Below are 22354 nucleotides of genomic sequence, written 5' to 3' on the forward strand. Positions count from 1 at the left end.
CTCGAAACATTTACCTGCGGTGATATAAAGACTCACGAGGGCACGTAGCTCTGTTTAGTGTCATCTCCACATGGTGTTTACATTATTTTACATTTTCTTTATAATGATTGACCTATGCAGCCAAAACGAGACCAAAGTTTTAACTTTGAGAAAAGTGGGAAACATGTGATATCCTGTAAAATGTAGATTTGAACAAAGTGAGGTGATATTTTGGTATGAATAAAACCACTCTGAGCATGTGCTATAGCATAAATCAGGAGAGTAAAAACAATTTTGACGTTGGTCTCATGTAGAGTGAACCAATAAAATCAATGCACAATTACAAATGTTTCCCTTTTGTTCAAAGTTGTGTCAAACATAATGAAGAAGTCATCCTGAAATCAATGTCTTTTTACAAAACCCAAACAAGTTCAACAAACTAAAGTAAAATTACAAATGCAATTTCAAGATATTTACTTGCAATAAAAAGTCCCAAAGCATGTTGTCCGTTTCACATGTTTTGCAGCCTCGTCATACAATCGCTTTTGTGCTAAAGCCACTTCTCTCGCAATAATAAACTGATTTTACTTTCACTGACAAATTACATTTAATGTCGTTCTTCTCTGTTGTTTTTGTACTTTGCAAGGTTTTCCTGGATTGCATGTTTGACACCCACATCTTTATTTTCATTGTGAAATATCCTCTTAAGTTGTGCCATCTAGTGCAACTAGGCTGTTTACAACGTCACCTTCTTACTATTTAGAAATAACAATTCATCAATTCATCAGCAAATCCTGTATTTCACCTCAGTGAGTTTCAGCACAGAAATCTCTCTGTGACGATGTTATCATGTTGACGAATACGTGTGTTTGTGTGTGTTTAGGTGGGGAGCCAGCGTGTGGAGCTCACCCTGTCAGAGCTGCAGGAGATGGCCACACGGCAACAGCAACAAATCGAGGCTCAGCAGCAGATGCTTGTTGCGAAGGTAGCGTCTCTGTCCTCTTATCTTGCTGACAGTACATCTCCTCAGTGGCATGTTTCTTCAAGATGCAGTCACTCCAACCATGATGAATCACTGCCTCTGTTACAGCAGTTAAATACATGCTGATGTTCTCTGTGTGGACTTCTTATGTACTTCATGTCCTAATAAGAGAGAAGCCAGACAATACGTTAAACCTCTGTGTCTTCATGAGCAAATTGGATTGGCCTGATGTGTTATTCAGCCTGATTGCATAGATTGAGCACTCGTTTATAAAAGTTTAACACTGCAGAATTCAAGCTCCTCCGAGGAGCTTGTCCCTGTGGATGCGCCGCACATGAAGCATGTAAACACTGTGATTTTGATGTGTGTCTGATCCATCAGTGACATTGGTTTGACTCTGTGACATTAAGATTTCAAAGGAGCACGCCTCCACACTAAGTCTACAATGTCACTTTCAGTGGATTTTTCAGGACACTCGGTCAGCCTGTGATATGCTGATCACTCATGCAAAACCAAGTCCACTGTAAACGCGTCGATACGCTATTTATCGCCTTTGTTGTGGTGTCTGGAAAGTAGGCCCACTCAAAGCCCCGCAGTCATTTGGAAACCTGGTCCTATCGTTTCCTATTTTAGGACATTAACTGGAGCAGTTCTCAGTTGGGTAGAGATGAAGTCATCTGACCCTTTCTTCAGCCTTCAGACTATCTTGACACAGCGCGGCATAGCATTTCATTTCATGCGCACACTTCAGTGACTTAGTCTGGATTCAGGCTATGTCTGCCACAGCACTCTCGTGTAAAGTTTGACTGGAGTTGTATTAATTACTATGCTCAACGAAAACCGAAGAATTTGATCATTCCCAAAGATTTCCAGAGCATTGATACAATTTTTTCTCTGTTATTTATCCTTTTTTGGCAAAATTACAAACCATCTCTTGTCTCTTTGTTAAGGAACAACGTTTGCGTTACCTGAAGCAGCAGGAGCGGCGCCAGCAGCAGGCCGTGTCGGAGACTGAGAAGCTGCAGAGGCTAAAAGAGCGTGTTGAGAGCCAGGAGGCCAAGCTCAAGAAAATTCGGGCAATGAGGGGGCAGGTGGACTACAGCAAGGTCATCAATGGCAACCTGTGTATGTATCCCTACAATAAATCCATATTTCTTTTAAAATAGGACACTCCTATGTTGAGGACAAGTGTAAATCAGATTAAGTTGGATTATTAGGAGTTCAAATCCACACAGTGTGGCAGGACTTCCTATTTCACTTCCAAGAATTTCCCTCTATTTTATTCACTTTATCTCTGAAGGAAACGGTTGAGAGGAGATTACAACACTGCCACCTAGTGGCTGAATCTTTGATTTGATTTTCCTTTGATGAAACTGGTCTCCTTTGTTTGGGTTTGCATGAAAGATGATACTGTTGGAAATCTGTTGTTGGATGTTTGACGGAGGCTGTTTCGAAACGAATTGTATTCAGCAAAAACCTCCTTACAATTCGTTTTAGAAAATACTTTAATGTTGTAAGAAATCATAAGATGTCACTGCACTTGTAAGTTGACTTTAGTTGTATAGTGCAATTTCAACACTTTAGCTGTCTCAATGACACTTTATAGTTCCAACTTTATGAGTAGAATGTGACTTTGTCTACCAAATAACCCACGCACCATGATACATGTAAGTCGATAAATGAATGCGATCGCTCAACCCGAGTGCATCTAAATGTTTATTTGCATTCTTTTAACTTTTGTTGAACTGGTGTGATTCCTTGATTTATTTTTTTCGTTTTTTTTTTTTTTGCAGCTGCGGAGATTGAGCAAGTGAGCAGCCTGTTCCAAGAAAAGCAGACTGAGTTACAGACCGCAGTTCTGAGGGTGGAGCAGCTCAGCCTGCAGCTGGAGGACCTGCGGAGAGGAAAGCTCAACGGTATCCAGACCGCACTGGGGGGCCAAGTAACCGGTGCTGCAGCCCTCGAGCTTCGTAAGCTCTACCAGGAGCTTCAGGTAATGTAGAATAAATTTAAGAGTTCATCTATCTCTTGACCAGAGTTGAGGAAGGATATATTTTCTTTCAAAAGAGTCGACGCATATGTTAATGTCCCCATTTATTATCCTCAGATTCGAAACAAGTTGAACCAGGAGCAAAACAGTAAGCTGCAGCAGCAGAAGGAGCTTCTCAATAAGCGCAACATGGAAGTGACGCTCATGGACAAGCGCATCAGTGAGCTCCGGGAACGCCTCTACAAGAAAAAAGCTGAGGCACGTCAAAAAGAGAACCTTCCTGTAAGACTAGGCGCACTTAACACTTCTCCTAAGATTGTTTTGACCTGTTTCTTAAGTCAACTATGCTGAGTTCATGGCTATCGCACAAGACACACACTGAATAAATGCTGCTTATGTGGGGCTTAAATCATGTAAATAATGACAAAGCATGATCATTTTACTTCGTAGCGATCATGTATATGGACCTTTACCTTGGAAACATGCACAAACAGGAAGTGAGAGTTCATCTTAGTGAGGCTTCATCAAAGCAAATTTTAACACTACATTAAACCAGTCTCTGTAAAACAAGAGACAATAGACACATGTTTAGAAACTAATGACACACCATATTGTTGGACTGTTGAGTCTCCATAAGATTTTAAAACTTATTTCTCATTTAGACACATTTTTAGATGATATACTAGTTTTTTATCTGAGAGTTTTAGTTTTATACTTTTCCTTCAGATTCCATTGTAAATAAATGACGGGTAAAAATTGACCTTCAGAAAGCCATTTTCGTCCTCAACACTTGTGACATCTCTAACTTCTCCTTGTGCAGCTGAACAGAGCCAACGGGCCTCCCTCTCCTCAGCCGGCTCCTGGCACTTTGGGCCGTGTCGCTGCCGTTGGGCCCTACATCCAAGTTCCCGTGCCGGGTCGACAGGACGGGGGCTACACCCTGCCACCTGATCCACTCAAGCCTCAGACACTGGGTGTTAATAACCAAGCAAACCACGGCCGCCTCAAATCAGGTCAGCCAAAACAAAACAAAAAACATTGAGTGTTGTTTTGTTCCTAAAATACTGGCAAACATATGAAGCTGAACATGCTTCTCCTCTGAAATCAAAGGGTGTCGCTCTGCATAAATTAATCACTGTAAAATTTTATAGAAATTGAAGAAGTGCTACTCCACGCCTCTTTATTGATTTTGTTCTGAAATACGTGTGAATGTGGGTAATCGATTACGGAGAGATCCCTTGTAATTTGCTGCATGAGCAAGTTTTCCGATGCGAACTGACCACCCAGCTTACAGTTTGGATAAACCACAAATCGGCTTCTTCAGTTTCAACTCTCCCCGAGCCGTTTCCTCTCCTGACCTCTCTGTTGCTTTCCCGCCTGGACTTGATTCTTGTGTTTTTCCTTTTCCTCTCCTCCTCTAACCTCGCTCTCTCCTTGTGTTGTGTGAACTGTCCGTCCCTCCCTTGTCTCTCCTCCTCTCTCATGTGTCCGCACTGTCCTGTCTTTGTAACGTTTCACTGGGTTTGGGGTCGGGGGCGGCTGTTCCCGGGGCAGACGGTGCGCGAAAGCCTCCCGGCCCTTGGAAAGTGTCTGATTTAGACATCGTTGTGGACCCGGTACCCCCAACACTTCCAGAGTCCCACCCGGGCCCTGGAGCCACCACTGGCTCTGACGGCACGTCTCGTGAGTGCACAGTGCTGCATTTAAAAAAAAAAAAGGACATGGCACCCTCTGAACCTTGTCTCTTGACAGTAGCACAGGATCGACAGTTTGTACTCCAGTCTGACCTGAAACCAGCGCTTTTCAAAGTGTGGGGCGGGCCGGGAGCTTCAGGGAAAATCAAATGTTATAATTGAATTGATTATAAGTGTAATAGAGACAAACTGTCCTGCAGGACACCGAGCACACAATGTTTTCTCTTCCTTCAGGAAAGTGTTTTTTAAGCTCTGACCTCTTGACTCAGACACAGATTTTCCCCTCAGACTTCAGAGATGCATCAAGTGTATGTCATTGCTTAATGATGCCCATGACGATAAATACCGAAGCTTAATTAATAAGACTATATTTATTTACTTATTTCAAATGAAAAACATCTAACTAGGACGAGAACGACTAGAATGTCTGCTGCTGTGGATTACCTATGAATCTCAACAGATATTAACAATACTCTGTTATGAAGTGGGGAAATACAAAGAAGTCCAGTTTTCAACTGAAAGTCAGTACTGAGAAGGAGCGCTTTGTGTTTGAAACTCTGTGGGGAAGACTCTCCGTCCCACACTTTGAAAACCTTTGCTCTAAACATAACACATGGCTTATTCTTCATTCAGTGTTTTTCTATTACCAAACCTGGGTTCTTCTATTCAGCGATCATTCCCTAATTCCCCAGGATGTGGCAGGGCCGATTCACTCAGACAAAGCTGTCACATACATAACAAGGCCGTGGCGTCTGATTGCTCATAATCACCGATTGGTGACATCAGTGAGTTTGTGTAAATTCTGTGCCATTTTTTTTCTTTTTCTGAAGCACAGAGTATGTTTGTCTTTCCATTTGGGTTGTTCGCTCCGTGGATTTGATCATGCCTTTCCGAGTCGTGTGGAGCCATGTCGAAAAACACAAAATTCCCATCCTTGATTGCAGTGTCCATCACACTGACAAAGCACTGCTGATCCTGTGCGTGTTTGTACACTTCTGAGAAGGTTCAATGAGTCGAGTGCCTCATAGATTGTCCACAAAGAAATCTGTAACATTGTGGCTTCGTTCTAATTTTCATAACACCTCAACTCTAACATTCACACCGCATCCTCACAACGACTGCGCTGTGAGACGTCACAATCCATATGTACAAGAAAGAGAACTTGTGCATGTTGTTTCATTTGACTCACTTAGGTCTTGTCCACATGTACACAGATGTTTTGTTTGTTTGTTCCTTAAAAATGCCTCGTCAGTGTGAAGGTTTTATTAATATTTGGTGTCATGATGTTGATGAAAATCGTGATTTTTATCTTTTTACATGAGATGATAACATCCTTGGTTGTTTACATCAGGTAAACATCAGTTTTTCGAATAGTTGTTTTGTGTGTTTCCATGTTAGTGAGGATGAGAAGCAACATAATGTTTGTGTACATGTGGACTAATCCCTCCAAACAGTCACTCCTGATAATCCGTGAGAAACCCAGATGAAGATATTTGCTCCAAGTTAGTCTCGCTTTAATATTTATAGACTGAACCGACACAATTGTTTGTCATAGCAGGAAAAGTGTCACTGTAGGTCACAAAAACAAAACAGTGACTTTTTAATAGAGTTGCATTTAATGAAACCAAGCTATACTTTTCTGCTATGACAAGTCAATATGTCTTATGTGCAAATGTAGTGAAGTCTCAAGCTGTCAATACCGCAGCATAACATATTTTTGTGTTGCCCTGTTTTATTTTTTCTGTTGTATTTCCTTTCCCCGTCTCTCTCCTCACTTTCTACGATTCCTTCTTTTAAACTTGCAAATGTTTCATTTAGTTTTGGGACCTTCGCTGTTCCACCCCTGAACCCTCCACTAGAAAGTGTTGACTTAATGGTAGTCACTAAATCACAAATGTAGATTCAGTAGCAAAATATTAGTGTGTTTACATTCATTGTCATCATTGTTGTGAAGTGAAGGCTGGGGATTTCCGTCCTATTGATCAATAAGCCTCTTCAAGCACAAAGAGGTTATAAAAATGTTGAGCCACATAAAATTTGGAGGAACAAAGGACTTAACATTTTCTTCTAAAAGTCTAGAAAAAGATGATTTCTATTTAGCATAGCAGCAGGTTGTGGTAAATCTGTAGGTTGACGTATATTTATCACCCGAATTGAAAGGAAATGATCTCCAAATGCTAAAAAAAAACAAAAAAAACAATACAAACAAATTAGTTTTCTCAGCTCCGTGCATATGTAAGAAATTATAAACTTTCAAGTGCGTTTTCTTTTTATCTTATTTTTGATATCTGATTTATAGGACCACCTATAAAAATCCTGAAGCCTCCATTGAATACCGATCCCGAGTGAAAATATTGTGCTGCTGTTTGTTAAATTCTGTCTGTCACTAACATTTAATCATGAAGGATCCACATTTCACATCATATAAATAGGAAGACATTATCGTTCAGAGATTTTCTCTCATGGATGTATTTTGTTACGACCATGAATTTTTTGCTCACTGTTGTTTGTTTGTGTCCCAGCTAATGACACCGGCTGGCCTCCTGTTGGTAAGACCAACACCTCTTTAAAGCCTCCTGAGAGACGAGACTCAGGGACCGATACCCAGGGAAAGAGCCCCCCCTCAGGCTCCCCCGTCGCTCCAAGTGCAGAAAAGGTTAGTGTGATACTGAGGAATTAAAGCTGGTATATCCGGGTTTCAAATGAATTTATATTATTTCCTGCCGTTTTTCAGGTGCTAGATTCCAAACTGGCGGTGTCTTCCCCCGCCATATCCAAGCCACAGCCTCCACCCTACGGATCCCACCTCACCTCTGCAAACTCAGCCAGCTCCTTGGAGCGCCGCAAAGATGCACCTCCTCCCCCCCGCCCGCTCCCGAATCCCCCTGCTCCCGCTTGGCCCCGAGTGGCCCCCTCCACAGGCTCATCCTCCCAGCAAATCCAGCAGCGTATCTCAGTGCCACCGAGTCCCACCTTCCAGCCCAACGCCCCGCTCTTCCCTCCAGGGCTGAGCGAGCGGCTGGACCCCCCGCCAGCCGTGGCAGTGCGTCCCTTCATCCCAGACAGAGGGTCGCGGCCTCAGTCGCCCCGCAAGGGCCCACCGACCATGAACTCCAGCTCCATCTATCACATGTACCTCCAGCAGGCAGCGCCAAAGAGCCAGCCACTCAAGCCTGCTCTGAAAGCAGGTAAGCGAGAGAGATTGCATTTCGTTTGTTTTTGCATTTAAGACAGTGATTTTGTGAGTTGTTTTTTTTTTTGGGGGGGGTTTTTTCAGATAGAATCTTTGCTTTCTTCTTACAACCTGCTGACTAGCTGACCAATCCTTATATGCTTATCTATATGTTTAGATTTAAATTTCAAACGTTTAGTTTGTGTTTTTTTGTCTGATCTGTTGATGATTTGGCGTTAATCTCTAGGAAGATAAAATGGATGGATAAAAAACTGTGTACTTTAATTCCACCATGTCTGTTTGCAGTGTATGGGAAGCCCGTTCTCCCCTCCAGTTCAACCCCCCCCTCGCCGCTGCCGTTCGTCCAGGCGGGAGGAGCTTTCCCGTTGCTCCAGTCGAGCAGTGAAGACTGTTTAGACGGAGACTTCGAAGATCACGAAGGCTTCCAGCACTTGGAGCCGTTGGCGCCTCCTCCCAGCGTGGAGAACATCCCGCGGCCACTCAGCCCCACAAAACTAACGCCCATGGTACATTCTCCACTGCGCTACCAAAGTGACGCCGACCTTGAGGTTCTCCGTAAAAAGTTGGCCAATGCACCGCGGCCGCTGAAGAAGCGCAGCTCCATCACAGAACCAGAGGGCCCCAGCGGGCCCAACATCCAGAAGCTGCTCTACCAGAGATTCAACACTCTAGCAGGAGGCATCGAGGGCAGCGGAGTTGGCGGGTCCGGAGGCGGCAACGGTGCAGGTAACGGGACGCCATTTTATCAGCCGGCGAATCCTCCCGGGTACCCGGGTGGAGACTCTCTGGCGGATACAGACAATGGCAACCTCCTCTCTGAGACGCTGCTACCGCCACCGCCAGACGAGGAGGAGCTGGAGACCGAGGCCGCGCCCAACATTACTGATGCAAATGACAATGATCCAGCGGCCTCGCCAGCAGAAGGCCGGCGGGATCTCGCCGAAGCCGAGGGACCGGAGGAGGAGGAGGAGGACGACGACAACAACAACAACCTGGGAGGCTCAGAGGCGTCTCTGCCGAGCCCCGTGCTGGAAGTCAGTACGCCGGAGGAGAGCGGCACCGCCGCCTCACAAGCACTGGTGAGAAACGCCGGCACATTTAAAATTTTAATTCAGATAGTCACCTGAAATGATACTGACACGCTCTCTTTCCAATGGTGCAGGAGAAGCGCACAAACCTAAAGAAGCCCAACTCGGAGCGTACCGGTCATGGCTTCAGGGTGAAGTTCAACCCTCTGGCTCTCCTGCTGGACGCCTCGCTGGAGGGAGAGTTTGACTTGGTCCAGAGAATCATCTACGAGGTTTGTCGTTAGCCTGCGATCACTTGATTTGATCTGTTTGTAGATCGTGTGAGCAGCAATCTTTTCTATTGGGTTCCTCTGGTGATTAGGTGGAGAATCCCAGCACTCCCAACGACGAGGGCATCACTCCCCTGCACAACGCCGTGTGTGCGGGACATCACCACATCGTCAAGTTCCTGCTGGATTTTGGTGTGAACGTCAACGCTGCGGACAGTGATGGATGGTGAGTCGCAGCGCCACTGGAGGATGAGATTGATGTAGCCGCTCAACATTTAATGTGTCTACTCCTCTGTTTTTTTGGGCGCTCCAACAGGACTCCACTTCACTGCGCCGCGTCCTGCAACAGTGTTCATCTCTGCAAGTTGTTGGTTGAGTCGGGGGCGGCCATCTTTGCCAGCACCATCAGCGATGTGGAGACCGCCGCAGATAAGTGCGAGGAAATGGAGGAGGGTTATATCCAGTGTTCCCAGTTTTTATATGGTGAGAAACTGCAGTAAACCTTCAGCAGTTATAATCATTCACAATGACTTCCACTGTGGAGGTTTGGAGTGCCGGGATGTCGACAGTCTGCTGTGGTCTCTCATTCAGGTGTTCAGGAGAAGTTAGGTGTGATGAACAAAGGCACGGTGTACGCTCTGTGGGACTACGAGGTTCAGAGTCCGGACGAGCTGTCGTTCAGTGAGGGAGACCCCATCACCATCCTCCGCCGGCAGGACGACAGTGAGACGGAGTGGTGGTGGGCGCGGCTGGAGGACAACGAAGGCTACGTGCCCCGCAACCTGCTGGGGGTAAATGATTCCTGTGCATTTAACCCATCCTATTCGTAGTTAACATCAACTATACATACTCGGGGCATTTTGGAGCTGCTGGAGTCAAAGGTCTGCATTAAAAAAATAATAATAATAGTAAAAATCCCATATATTTATTGTAAACCCTGCATAACTGTATTTACAGTGGTTCAGTTTCTTTACTTGTTTTTCCGCAGTGGTGGTAATAATTTTGGCCATTTAAAGTACAACAAATGCAGATCCATCAGGTTTACCCCTTGAATGTCAGTGAACAAAATGACAAAATCTCTGAATAGTTCAGCTTGTGTTGTCATGTAATTGGTTGATTTTATTTCAGTGAATGGTTTGTTTCACTGTGATGATGTGCACAGCATTGGAAAGAAATACTTAATGTACAGCAAATATTAATAGGATAAAACTACAAACTACATAGCAACAAATATGCAGAGCAGTTTAAATCACATCTAATATTTCTCTTGTGTTTTTCGTTTGTTTGCAGCTCTATCCAAGAATCAAACCTCGTCAGCGCTCCCTGGCCTGATGTCGCTCTCCGCTGGCCTGTGGCTGACCACTGGGTTGTGTGACGCAACCAACAAAAAAAAAAAGGAGCCTGGTGCTCTTTCTGATTCCTGTGGCCATAACCTCTCCTCTCCCCTCTCCCCTCCCTCCCACCCGGCCTCGTGCTTCTCACAAAAATCCTTTTCTCCGAAGCACCGGGCACAAAAGACTCTGACACATATATTTAACATCTGCACACACACAGTCAGACACACAATGAAACAAAAGCACTCCAAATTAATTGAATTGACTCCATGCTGACACTCCCCTCCCCCCCTTCCTCCATCACACTCCCACCGATCGCCCCGTCATGGTCCCAACTTGAACCCCCCCCCCAGTTCAGTGCCAGCTCTTTAACAGACATGAGTGTGAGGAGTCGGACGTTAAGACTTGTCTCAGTATTTCTCGCAGTGTTCACAGCTCGACAGTGACGCTGGTTTACATGACACCATCTGCTAACTGGAAGTTCGTCTTTAAGGATGAAAAGTTGCTGATTGTTTATTTTTTTTCGGGAGTGAAATGTCATTTGAGGTATTTGGACATGAAATATTTTTTTAAAAGCTAATTTGATCCTAACAATATGAGAGAAATGCAGAGAAAAAAATGTGCTCTCACTCTCTAGTCTGACCACCAAAGATGAATAGAAATCTAACAGATATAATTCTATTGCTCCCTAAACTTAAAAGAACAAAGATAATCAGTTGATCTGCTGCTATGAGTTGAGTTATGACTAAAGTTCTTCTGGATGTTCTCATGAAGCAGAAAATGCATATTTTTAAGGGGGAAAATAGACAAATGTTGTAAATCTAAAGTATTAAATACACTGGCCAGTCTAAAAAAAAAAAAAAAAGGTCCCACTGTATTAAAAGTGACTATAGATCGATAGCTCACTCATTGTCATCAATTTCATTTCACCAACATCGTTGCAAGATGTGATTTTTCATTTCTGCGTCATCTGTTCAGAATCTGGATGCAGGATTGTTGTGGATGTGTGGCAAGAACATTAATAAAGCTTAAGTGAGCCTTTGGACAATCTCTGTTTCTGTGGTGTGTGATTTCAACTGGATGACAACGAAGCAACTGGAGTCCATCTTTCTACAGCGTTGTCATCACCGACACCCCGACAGGGCTACAACATGCCGCTGGCTCCCGGCAGTTCTCCCCCAGGGCCAGGAACTTGTTCAGTTTGAACTGGAAGTCGATGGGGAGTTCACTGGAAGGCCTGTATTTCTGTCTCATCACTGAATTCAGGTAGGGAATGAGTGCACAGTCCTCTTCGAACGAGGCCACTTTCTTTTTGTACCTCTTGCGAGTGTAGTCTGTGCTTTTTTGGTTGAAAGCTTAAAAAAAAAAAAAAAAAGTGAGAAGAACTTATCAGGTCATATACATAATTTGCAAAACACTAAAGTTACATTTTGAACGTACAGTATTTGTGAATTCAGTGTGAATGCAACAGAAGTGGAAGAATAAATGGGGCTGTTTTTTTAAACCATTTCCATTAGTTAAACCATATATTATTTGAATGTACCTTTCAAATAGAGAGCAACATAGAGGAGAGCTGATCTTTGCACACTGAGAAATGGATACTTTGGTCTGAGGCACCCGGCTGCCGTCATGGCCTTGATCAGCGGTACTGCCACACTCTGCAAACAGGTATAAATCAACATATGGTTGATCACAGAAGAAACACTTCAAATGTGTGTAGAAGTTCACCAAAAACTACTATTGTTGTACCTGTTCCAAGTATCCTTGTATAGGTAGAGCTGTGATGCGTACAGGCTCGTCCAGAGGGGGAACCTTATTGGGCAGCTTCTGGTCCCAGTAGATTTCAGGAGTCCTTCATAGTATAAAAAAATAAAAGTAATTTTCAAGTCAAAGTGGATCAATTAAAACAGTCATTATGAGTGAAAAGCAAAGGGCCTGCACCTCAAAAACTTGTCCTGTTTCTGCTTTGTCTCACAAACGTAGATCCGTTCTCTGTAATCAACAGCATATTCCAACTTCCCTCGAACCAGAGCCTCATAGCTGAGGACAGAAATAAAAATAAAAAGGATATTTGGCAATGATGAGTTGCAGGTTAATACCCAATTGGCATATTTTGTTAGGATAAAATTCTGAGAAAAACGGTTGTGCTTGAGCCAACAGAAACTTTGTGATTGTTTCTGATCATCTTTTTAGTCATAATAGCTCTGCAGGCTTTTGTAAATATTTGAAAAGTCTGAGCACCAGATAACAGTTTTCTACTGAGGAATGAAAACCTTAATTAATCCGTTTCTCAAATTGTGCTGTGTAAACACATCTACTAGAAAAAGGTACACCTGTTACTCTTTCTAGATTAAGTACAGATATTTGTGTAGAAAATGTGGTAAAGTGCAAGTATTCAATGCCATTGCGATTACTTATCAGCCTTTTTAGTGAAAATTCTACTCAACAGTAAGTCAAATATATTTCCTGAATGAGGCTGTGGATGGGGCACATGACTACGGAAAACGTAGAACGTATTATGAGAATATATTCAGAATATCAGAATCAATTTCCTCTGTGGAACTGTGACACAAAAATGCTTCTGCTGTTTGGAACATGTTTTCAAGTGAAGATGTACCTCTGTTTTCCATCGAGGTAGGTTACGGGACAGAAACCTTTCAGCTCCGCTTGCTGTGGGAACTTGTCCTTCACTTGGATCTCAGTCAGCCTGCTGGGCAGCAGGGGGGCTTCAGGGAGGGAGTGAGGGCAGCCGGGCGCCACATATTGATCAGGAGTAGACAAGAACCTCTGTCGTTCAGAGAGCAACAAAAGAAAGGTTATATCAAAGTTCCATTGTGTACCGCGTGTCGTTCCTCACAGTGTTGACGTATTTTGTAAGTTCCACACAGGTTACTGACCTCCAAATGGTTTTTGTCACACATCTTATAATAGCGTCCCTTGTACACAGCGGCATGAGTCAGAGCTGCGGTTTCTGAGCAGTCCAGCAGTTGCTGATGCAGCGCCAGGCAGACGGGGCAGTACTGACCAAACTCTCCAAGCCGACACTCAAAATCTTTGGGTGTGATACACAGCCTGTTGATGCAGGCTGCTTGCCCTGTTCAATCAGTGTACATGAGGACATTTTAGACATTAAAAAAAAGGTGCAATGGAAGTGGTTTAGATCATTTGTGGACTCACCACTTTGCGTCCTTTCCAGGTAAGTGTAGACGTATTTCACTCTGATGCTGACGTCCTTCACAATGCGGTCCCAGATCCACCATTTGCTCTTTAAGCCATCCAGGAGGACGTAGTTCTGGTGCTGCTGCTGAAAGTGCTTCCTGACTTGCACCACTTCGTTCTTGTAGATAGAATCGCAGAGGTGAAAGATCTCAGGGCTGTCAAGCATCGGATGCGGCCTTCATTGAGAGGAGACGCATTTTGTCATTAGATAAGCGTTTCTGTAAAGACAGCTGCTCTTGTTGTTTGTTTCCTTACTTGTCTGGCTTCATCTTGTCTGCGTGGCCCCTTCTTGCTGTCTCCACTGTGTCCAGTCCCAGCTCGACTACGAGCATGGGGATGATGCTCAGAGACTCCATCAGCGCAGCCTGCTTCAGGGTCATTGGAAAGCCGTCCAGCACATACCTATGATGCCAAAGTAAATGCTGTCTTTTCATACAAACCGAAAAACTATGGGAGTGTGAGAAAGGAAACTTTCATCTTACCCCCGAGAGCTGCAGACCGAACTCATGAGCACCACCTCCAGACACTGAACAGCGAGTTCATCGGGCACAACAAGGCCCTTTGTGAGGTTTGTTTTCAGCTGTGCGGCCAGGTTGGTATGACCCTGAGTGGTGAGCACCATGCGCATAACTCCACCGATGGACAAGCGAGCCACTCCATACTTCTGAGCGAGCGTCTGTGCCACTGGAGGTAAAATAGACAGTGAAGCTAAATAAATGGTTGCCCCAGCAACTAAAATAAAGATGAAGTTATCTTACCGGTGGTTTTTCCCGATTTGCGAGGTCCAATGACGGATAATTTAATGGGAAAGGATGTGGTGGGCTTGTGTTGCTGAAGGTACTTTAAAGGGTTCAGCATGAATGTCTTGCGGTTCTCCTTCGATGCAAAGAAGTAGATGAAGTGATGGAAGATCAAGGGATACGAGGCACTAAGAGGCCACAGCAGCGGCTGGATCAAGTCTCTTTCTTGGTATTGCTGTGTGTGGGAATGTGCAAACACAGAGACATATGACATACCCCGAGGGGAAGCGTGACCATTTTATGACTGCTTGACTGTTTCGCCTTTCACAAAATAGACTTACCTTGACGGGGTCATAGCAGCCGAAGGCACTATGGAGCTTGTAGGACGAGAGCAAGAGCTTGGTTGCGAGGTTGGGTGAGATGGGCTGGCATTTCTGGAAGAGTGACTCCCTATTTGTCAGCAGCTGCTTGATTTTCTTGAGCAGACGTGGCTGAGAGATCTGGAGCTTGCAAGATGCTTCGATTGTCAGTACGGGTATATTTTGTTTGGTCAGGAGTTCCTGAAAACAACAACACAAAGCAACATGTATTCTATACTTTGTACTGCAGAGATTTTCCTAGCTGCATTTTAAGTTTTGTCTATGTACCGTTACAGTAACTTGGTTTTGGGTATCCGTCTCAAATCGCTCCTCTATTTCCATCTCTAGCCTCTCGGTAGCAATATCCTCAGTATCTCCATTATCCAGGTCTTCATCGTCCTCTTCTAGAGGAAACTCCTCCTCCAGTATAGCCTCAATCTCATCTTCGGTGCTGTCTGCAGGTTCCTCTTCCTCTGCTCCATCAGACTCCTCATCCTCGTCATCATTGATCTAGTTGGTTATGGAACAGATGGAAAGTGTTGATCACTGATGCAGAGGGAACAAGAGTCCTGAGTTCAAGATCAGTTTTTACTATACTTTGTTTTTCTCCTCCTTCACGGCTCGTTCTGCTACGAGTTCAGCTCTTCTCCTGGAAATATCCTCCTCCTGGGTGAAAAAGATCACTATGAGTGAGAAGGATACATGATGAACAGTATTCTAAAGCCACTCTCATATCACCGTACAGAAAATATAAAGCAAATCGTCACTTTCTCACCCGTTTTTTCTTACGCAGATCACGGAGGAGGTCAATCTTGGCTTCACGGAGGCTGCGGCGCTCGCGCCAGTTTTCTAGGTACGTTGGCAACAGACGCTGCTGAGCGTCGCTGACATCCACTTCCATGACCACTACAGCGTCGGGAAAAAGCTGTCGCTGTAACATGTACTGCACCTGAGCAGCATCGTGAGGGAAGCCCTCCAGGATGAAACCGGTGGATCTGAGGGTGATGAATGAATTAAAGTTGCTCAAGGTTTAAGAGCTGCAAGAAAGCATCAACCTATATCTTGTGATGTGGACACAGTTTGGAAGACGACAGCTCTCTTGATGTTTTGGAATTAAACTACAACACTAATTGCTTTAATTACTGAGTTTCAGAGGATAGGAAAGAATCATTTTTGTTTTCTTGAACAAAGCTTGGATATCCTTGAGATAGCCTTACCTTAAGAAATAACTTGAAAGAGTAGAATAAAACATATCAGTGTTATCTTTTAAAGACAGTAAAATTAAGACACGATATATTTGTGTTTCTGTGTATAACCACCTGTATGGTTCCTGCTCCCAAAATGGTGCGATCACGACATCCAGCACATGTGGTTTCAGTGCTTCCTCACCAGACAGGTAGGCTTTGATAGACAACTCTTCATCAGTCAATACTTCCTCCTGATCGAGGCATGGTTGAAAAAGAGAATTATTCACCATCAAAAAGTTTGTATAAATAACTAAGCAAACCACAATGTCATAAAAAAATCATGCACTAATGAATTTTATTGAAGAGTACCTCTGTGTCATTGGCAGAAGCTTCCTCTGTCTCCTTCTCACCCTCCCCTCTCGCTTCATTGATTAGTTCCTCCAGGTCATCAGAGCTATCCTCCAGTGACACCAGCTCATCTGCGTGGGGAACACGCTTCTTCGTCTTGGCTAAAATGAGCATTTGGAGTTGCTCCCTGAACTGAATGTGGAAGAGTCCAAGCTGGCGTGCGAGCTGCTCGCCATGGGTTGTCTTGCCCGACCCTCTGGCACCAAGCAAAAAGATCCGCAGGGCAGGAGGCTTGGACAGAAGACAAATGGAATTTAATTTTTTTTTCTGCATTTGCTCAACTACTGTATCAGTTTCTCTTCTATTGTCAGGTTTTACTTTCAGAGGCCCAGTCTGTGCCACAAACTGTGTGGGGTTTTGAAGGAAGGAGTCTCTGGCATCTTGGCTGGAGAAATAGTAGGTCCTCTCACGGTACTTGGCCGCAGTTTCGTCTGTACAGGGCCACAGGGTGTTGTGGCTTTTTAAGGCCACTGGGCAGAAATGATAGGTGTCACCTAACAATCTTTTCACTGCTGTGTCCTCCTGCATTCAATAAGGAAAGGAGATTTTAAAATCTGAATAGTAAAGTCCACACCTTTGTTTTCTTTGCTGTAAGCATTTTAAATATGTAAAAACTTAGAATAATTTAAAACTCTTGGGCACACTGACTTCATCGTCCTCTGGTGCATAACTGTCATTGCTGAGTTCTTCTTCTTCTTCCTCAAGCTCTGCTAAAGCCTCCATATCTTCCTCTTCCAGATCAGCTGCAGACACCTCCGAGGGCAAGTACCTAAAGGTTTCTGAAAAGTCACACATACAAGCCAAAATGTTACTTGTGTTTTCATTCTCGATTGCAATTTCTACAGAGTGGAGGGAAGTTTCTTTATTCCAGCAATGCTGGATAAGAAAACGGTATAAAAAGGTGCTTTTTACTCTGCAGCTCCTGAAGTATCTCTTGCACCAGATCATCGGGGCTTTTGCTGCCAATCTCCAGGACACAGTAGGGCACATTGAGGGCATCCTTCGTTTCTGCCCACGCTGCTACAAACTGCTGCAGCTGAACCTTGTACTCATTCATCTCAGGCCCTTCTGGATATCCCAGCCGCCAATGATACTGCAGTGCCACGTCTGTCGCCAGACGAGGAAGCGGACAAAAGAGCAAAGGTTGTGGGCGGTTTTAGTGACGCTTTAATGCCAACTATCTTGTTAAATGTCAGTAAATATTAACACTACCCCACATAATGAAATATAAAGAAGTTATTTTAATCATCAGTATTTATGTATTTTAACAGCGTGTGATGGCGTCTCACTTTCATCCATTGTACCAAATCTGTACCTTAATAAAGAAAATTATTTCAACTTTCGGATCCAAACAAAACATGTCCTTATCATAATGTTGTGACTTCGTTACAAGTCTCACCTTCTTTTCCAATTTTGTCAGGATGTATTGTAATGGTGGCTTCAGAATTCTCAGGATCTTCTGCGAATAAGAAGAATTCAAATGGAGTATTGATAACAATCAGATATTATAAAAAAGTAGGTTGCTTTAACCAAAGGGAATACCATCGGTGTCCTCGACAACAGTCTCCAGATTTGATCGCGCCTCCGACTGCTTGTTCAGGGGCCTACAATGGAAATGAATTAAGCAAACCAAAACTGTCAAAAAGAAAACAGCTCTATACACAGAATCGCAAAATCTGACAACATTGCATGAGCACTTACAAGAATTGTTTCTCATCGTGAGACTGTTCTTCCTGTAACCGCTCCTCAACAGCCACGTCTATGTTTTTCTTATTTGTCTCATAGATCCTTCTCAAAACTGCTCAACAAAGAGAATCAATGAGATCAATGTGCATAACAAACAATGTGCAATAATGTTTGGAGCCACGGTTTAAAACTCTAATGTAAATGTAGCATCGATTGGAACGCAAGAGTTTGTCTCACCGTTATGTCCATCACTGTCTCTGAGACAAACAACAACGCTCGGCTTTATTCCAACTTGTCGTAAAGCTTCCATCTGTGAGAGATTCTTGGGAAAGTTGTCAAGCACCCATCCTGTGCTGTCTTCAACATCCGAATCCAGCTCTTCAACCTGTCGCATCAACCTCATTCTCAATTCAATTGGTTAAAAAGGAAATTTATATTTCAATCATTTTCAATGTGGGATCAATAAAATGTATCTGTCTATCTGGCCGTTGTTAGAGTAAATGTGAGTTATTGTTACACATGTGGTAGTGTTGTCTGTCTATCTGTATCTTTGGTGACGTGTTGGCAAGTTGTACAATATAATTGCAATGAACTGACAACAACTTATATGTTTATAATTTTACATTTTAAACTTCAAAGCATAATCTTTCAGAAATGAAGTGCCTGAATTACAGAGATACTGTGTATAAACGTGAATGCAAGCAGGCTGATTTCCAGTTTCACTCTCAAACAAACTGGTCTGTAGATTCCATGTTTTAGATCCGGGACAAACCTCATTTACCTGCTTCTGCAGTTCCTCGGCATGAAGTTCAAAAGAGGATGAATTCATTTGTTTAGCTTCTTCCACGGCACTAAGCACTATGGCTTGCACTTCTGGGTGGTCGTCAGTCACTGACAACAGACACAAAACAACTGATTAATTTGCACATGAATAGATTACAACAGTGTTTTAAGAATGCCTTTCACCAAGCTTTTGTCTGCTCAGATTATACACAATACCACATGTGATTCTGAACGTCATTACTGAAACTTATTAATCATCCAAGCTCTACTTGCCTGTATTTGGAGCACCGTCGAGCTCTGACTTCAGTTTGACATTTTCAATAGCATCCGCTGTTGTCTCGCGTTTGACTTTGTCAAGCCTCTCTTGCAGAACCGGCTGCATCAGCTGCTCCATGTCAAGAACCACTGCACCGCAGTGCTGAGCGAGGAGCCTACAAACAGTGCTCTTCCCTGACTGAGATGGTCCAACAATGGAAACTTTGCAGGGCATCCTCGGCATTGGAGGAAGTAAATATCGTCTGGGGTTCATGATGAACTTCTGATGGGCCTTCTGAGACGACAGGATGTAAAGTTTGTCCTGAAACCTGCGGGGCGATTGAGATGAGCGTCACAGAACGGGACTGAGTCGCATTTAAATTAAGTTGAATAGCGTGGTTTTGTGGAATGAGACTACAATATGAACGCTCACCCTACGCTAAATTCAGGTTTGCCATTTATGATCTTGCCCTCCTTGAGAGCAACCGGACAAGTTTGGCCCCAGCGGCTCTTTCGCCACCTAAATCCAGGTACTATCGTCCTGGAGGACATAAATCGAAGTAGATCCTCCTGGTGAAGAGATTAGAATTATAAATGATTGAACAGTAACAATTGAATTAGGAGAAGGTCCAGGGGTTAGTTTGAAACAAAGATCCATTAATAAACACCCACAAAGCTGTGTTTTAAGGGTTCAAATGAAGTTTGCTTAGAAATGCTGGCAGTTTGAATGCAATAGGAAAGATGTACTCCTTAATTTGACAAATCTACACAACGGCACAGTGAGATGTGTCACTGTGTATTGCCCAGAGAGTATTGGGGAGTTTAGGTGCCTTGCTCAAAGGTTTACAGTGGTGGGCAGTAGGACAGAGACAAGTCACAGATTTCACTTTTTAAATTTCTTGGCAGCTCAAGGATCAAAACATCCAGTTGCAAGCCTGTTTCAATAACCTCCAGGCCAGAGATAATTCTGTAACATGTAATAGAGGAAGATATAAAAATTGCCAGACCGTGTCGACATCCTCTCGCGATTCTTCATCATCGGGCTGGGAGAGGGGGATTGGAACCGACACACGTTTTATAGCCATAGATCCCAGATGCGACATGACAGCCTGAAAAAGAAAACGTTCAACCAGTCAGTTGAGAGTATATAAAACCAGTTATACCAGACAAAAATATTTCAAAACACATTTTTACTCAAGCAGATTCACAAACAAATTATTTGTGGACGTGATCGGTTCAGCAGCATGTGGAATGATGATTACCATGACTAGCTCTTCCGGAGTATTGTTTCCATTCAGCTCCAGTAGGTAGAGGGGGTGGTGGTCTGCCATGTATTTCTGAAATAGTATCAAATTATTACAAATTCGTTACATGGTGAGGTTGTGTTCATTGATGGCGTCTGTTATATTGAAAAAGATACTACTGATGACTTTCGAGATGGTGTGAAATGTATAATGAGTTTGTTCACAAAACAAAAAGCAATATGATAATTTGTAGTGTGTCTTTACTAATAGCTGGTATTTAGTTTGGTGAGCCTTGTACTTGGTATGTCTGCCAGGGCCACTAATGACTGACTCACCTGCAGAGGTCTCAGCATGTTGTCTTTGAATGTATTTATATGAGCACATGCGCTTGTGGCAGAGTGTTCTGGAATCCACACCATCTGGTCAATAATATCCCTCGGAAATTCGTTTGCCTCGGCCTTCAAGCAGAACAAGCATGTGAATCATATGAAAGAAAAAGTTTCCTTCTGTAACTTTCTTGTCTAATGCTCAGGGGTTCATGTTGAATTAGAAATGGATTTCTTCTGGGATTGAAGAGTCGTCAGAGACAACGCTCGTTTCCCCTCATGCCATACCTGCTCCTCGTTGACCTCTGAATTCTGATCCTCGTCTTCCTCCTTCTTGTTGTACACGTTGTCATACTTCCACTGATCTCTGTTATATAACTGCCCCGTCTCCGGATGCTGCCTCAGGCCTGATAGCCTCTGGACCAGGTCCTCATCAGCACACTGATGAAAGATGGGAACATCATGTTTAGAGTGAAGACCGAGAGGCTGAAAAACCTCAGCCGTGTCAAGAAAACAAAAAAAAATTAATAGAAATGAATAACTGTGAATGTAACGTTTCAAACCGCATACGGCTGACACCAAACAAACAAACACAAAAAGTAGAAACCTTAATATTAATGATGACATCAGGGGCGAGCTTGTGGTTTTTGATCTGTTCAATCTGCTCATGAATCTTCTGACAACCTTCTGACATGAATGGCAGGCAGCTCAGCACGTAGCCTGTCATACAGCAAATAAACTTGGTTGTTAATTCTTCGTTCAAATGTTCACTAAATCACAAATTAACAACTACATGTGGTGAATGAGAACTTTAACTGACCCACAGAGACTGATGATAGAACTTACCATAGTGCTCGACATCTGGTGAGCTGAGTTTGGCATGAATTAGCTCCAACACCAGATCAACTGGAACACTCCTCCCCTCAGATAATATGCGCAGGAGCTAGAATTGGGAGACCATACAATTTTGAGATCGCGATGGAAAACCTAGTGGAAACATCGACTGATCTGTGACATGATGGAAAGCTTCTCACCTCGTTGCCCTCTTTTGTTTGGCTGTTTATGTGTGTGTTTAGCAAATCGGTATCTGAAAGACAGTGAAGATGAATGTCTGAATTGTGTTGGATTAACACGATTGTGCAAAAACCCAAAATGCAAAAAGTTTCTACCGTCAATCAGGATACACTTCCAGGACTCTGCCAATTTTTGGGCCAGTGTAGATTTACCAACACCCTGTTGGAATAAAGACAAGGATGACCTGGTTCACAGACTTTTTTTTTTTCTTCCAAACATTTTACTTGTGTTTGTGTCTTTGTTGGGTTTCAATGGGCTCTTAAATCAGCATCATACTGAAATGTTTTCCTCCAACATAATAGCTTCATGTCTCCTGCATGTTCCTGTTATTACCTGACTGCCGTGGTTATTGGAGAGCAAATATTGATAACAAAAAGATGTTCTGTGGTGTCAATAACATTAGCTCATTCCTGGAGATTGAAGGCGTATTTACCGGTTTTCCCACAATGATGAAGCAAGTGGGCTTCGCAAGGAGACTTGCTTTCTCGACTTCATCTTCTATTAGGTTGTCCACTAAATCGTCCATTGTAAGCACTGTGGACATAGACAAGAAAGAAAGACTGTTGCCTAGAACTGATCAGCTGTTTTGTGGAGACAAAAACAA

General features: G+C 43.5%; 2 protein-coding genes across 3 annotated transcripts in view; one reads left to right on the top strand and one right to left on the bottom strand.

The window, feature by feature from the left end:
* The window catches only part of ppp1r13bb (protein phosphatase 1, regulatory subunit 13Bb), a 26384-nt gene extending 15032 nt beyond the window's left edge, over window positions 1-11352 (top strand). Inside the window, exons 6-18 of one of the 2 annotated variants that reach the window (XM_080490635.1) lie at window positions 863-964; window positions 1912-2086; window positions 2755-2954; window positions 3069-3233; window positions 3772-3964; window positions 7168-7301; window positions 7380-7833; window positions 8124-8917; window positions 9001-9138; window positions 9228-9361; window positions 9452-9618; window positions 9727-9926; window positions 10426-11352. In XM_080490635.1, coding sequence (XP_080346761.1) covers window positions 863-964; window positions 1912-2086; window positions 2755-2954; window positions 3069-3233; window positions 3772-3964; window positions 7168-7301; window positions 7380-7833; window positions 8124-8917; window positions 9001-9138; window positions 9228-9361; window positions 9452-9618; window positions 9727-9926; window positions 10426-10467 — 2898 coding nt within the window. In that variant the 3' untranslated portion in view covers window positions 10468-11352. The remainder of the gene's footprint in view (window positions 1-862; window positions 965-1911; window positions 2087-2754; window positions 2955-3068; window positions 3234-3771; window positions 3965-7167; window positions 7302-7379; window positions 7834-8123; window positions 8918-9000; window positions 9139-9227; window positions 9362-9451; window positions 9619-9726; window positions 9927-10425) is intronic. The other variant, XM_080490636.1, reaches the window with a different exon arrangement.
* ak9 (adenylate kinase 9) lies at window positions 11002-22276 on the bottom strand (the record flags this gene model as incomplete). The annotated part of the gene is made up of 35 exons (XM_080491079.1): window positions 11002-11824; window positions 12013-12127; window positions 12219-12321; window positions 12411-12509; window positions 13087-13256; window positions 13367-13563; window positions 13647-13864; window positions 13944-14090; window positions 14171-14372; window positions 14447-14663; window positions 14770-14988; window positions 15076-15297; window positions 15385-15453; window positions 15563-15782; window positions 16107-16225; window positions 16344-16613; window positions 16701-16904; window positions 17031-17161; window positions 17295-17489; window positions 17782-17841; window positions 17925-17986; window positions 18084-18180; window positions 18306-18453; window positions 18850-18959; window positions 19125-19435; window positions 19540-19676; window positions 20114-20215; window positions 20369-20443; window positions 20686-20808; window positions 20965-21117; window positions 21284-21396; window positions 21523-21619; window positions 21711-21763; window positions 21846-21909; window positions 22184-22276. 35 exons carry the CDS (start codon window positions 22274-22276, stop codon window positions 11580-11582), a joined length of 5160 nt encoding a protein of 1719 aa, XP_080347205.1. The 3' UTR covers window positions 11002-11579.
* Window positions 22277-22354: the final 78 nt, after the last annotated feature.

This window comes from Lipophrys pholis (genome assembly GCF_963383615.2).
Source record: "Lipophrys pholis genome assembly, chromosome: 21".
Lineage (NCBI taxonomy): Eukaryota > Metazoa > Chordata > Actinopteri > Blenniiformes > Blenniidae > Lipophrys > Lipophrys pholis.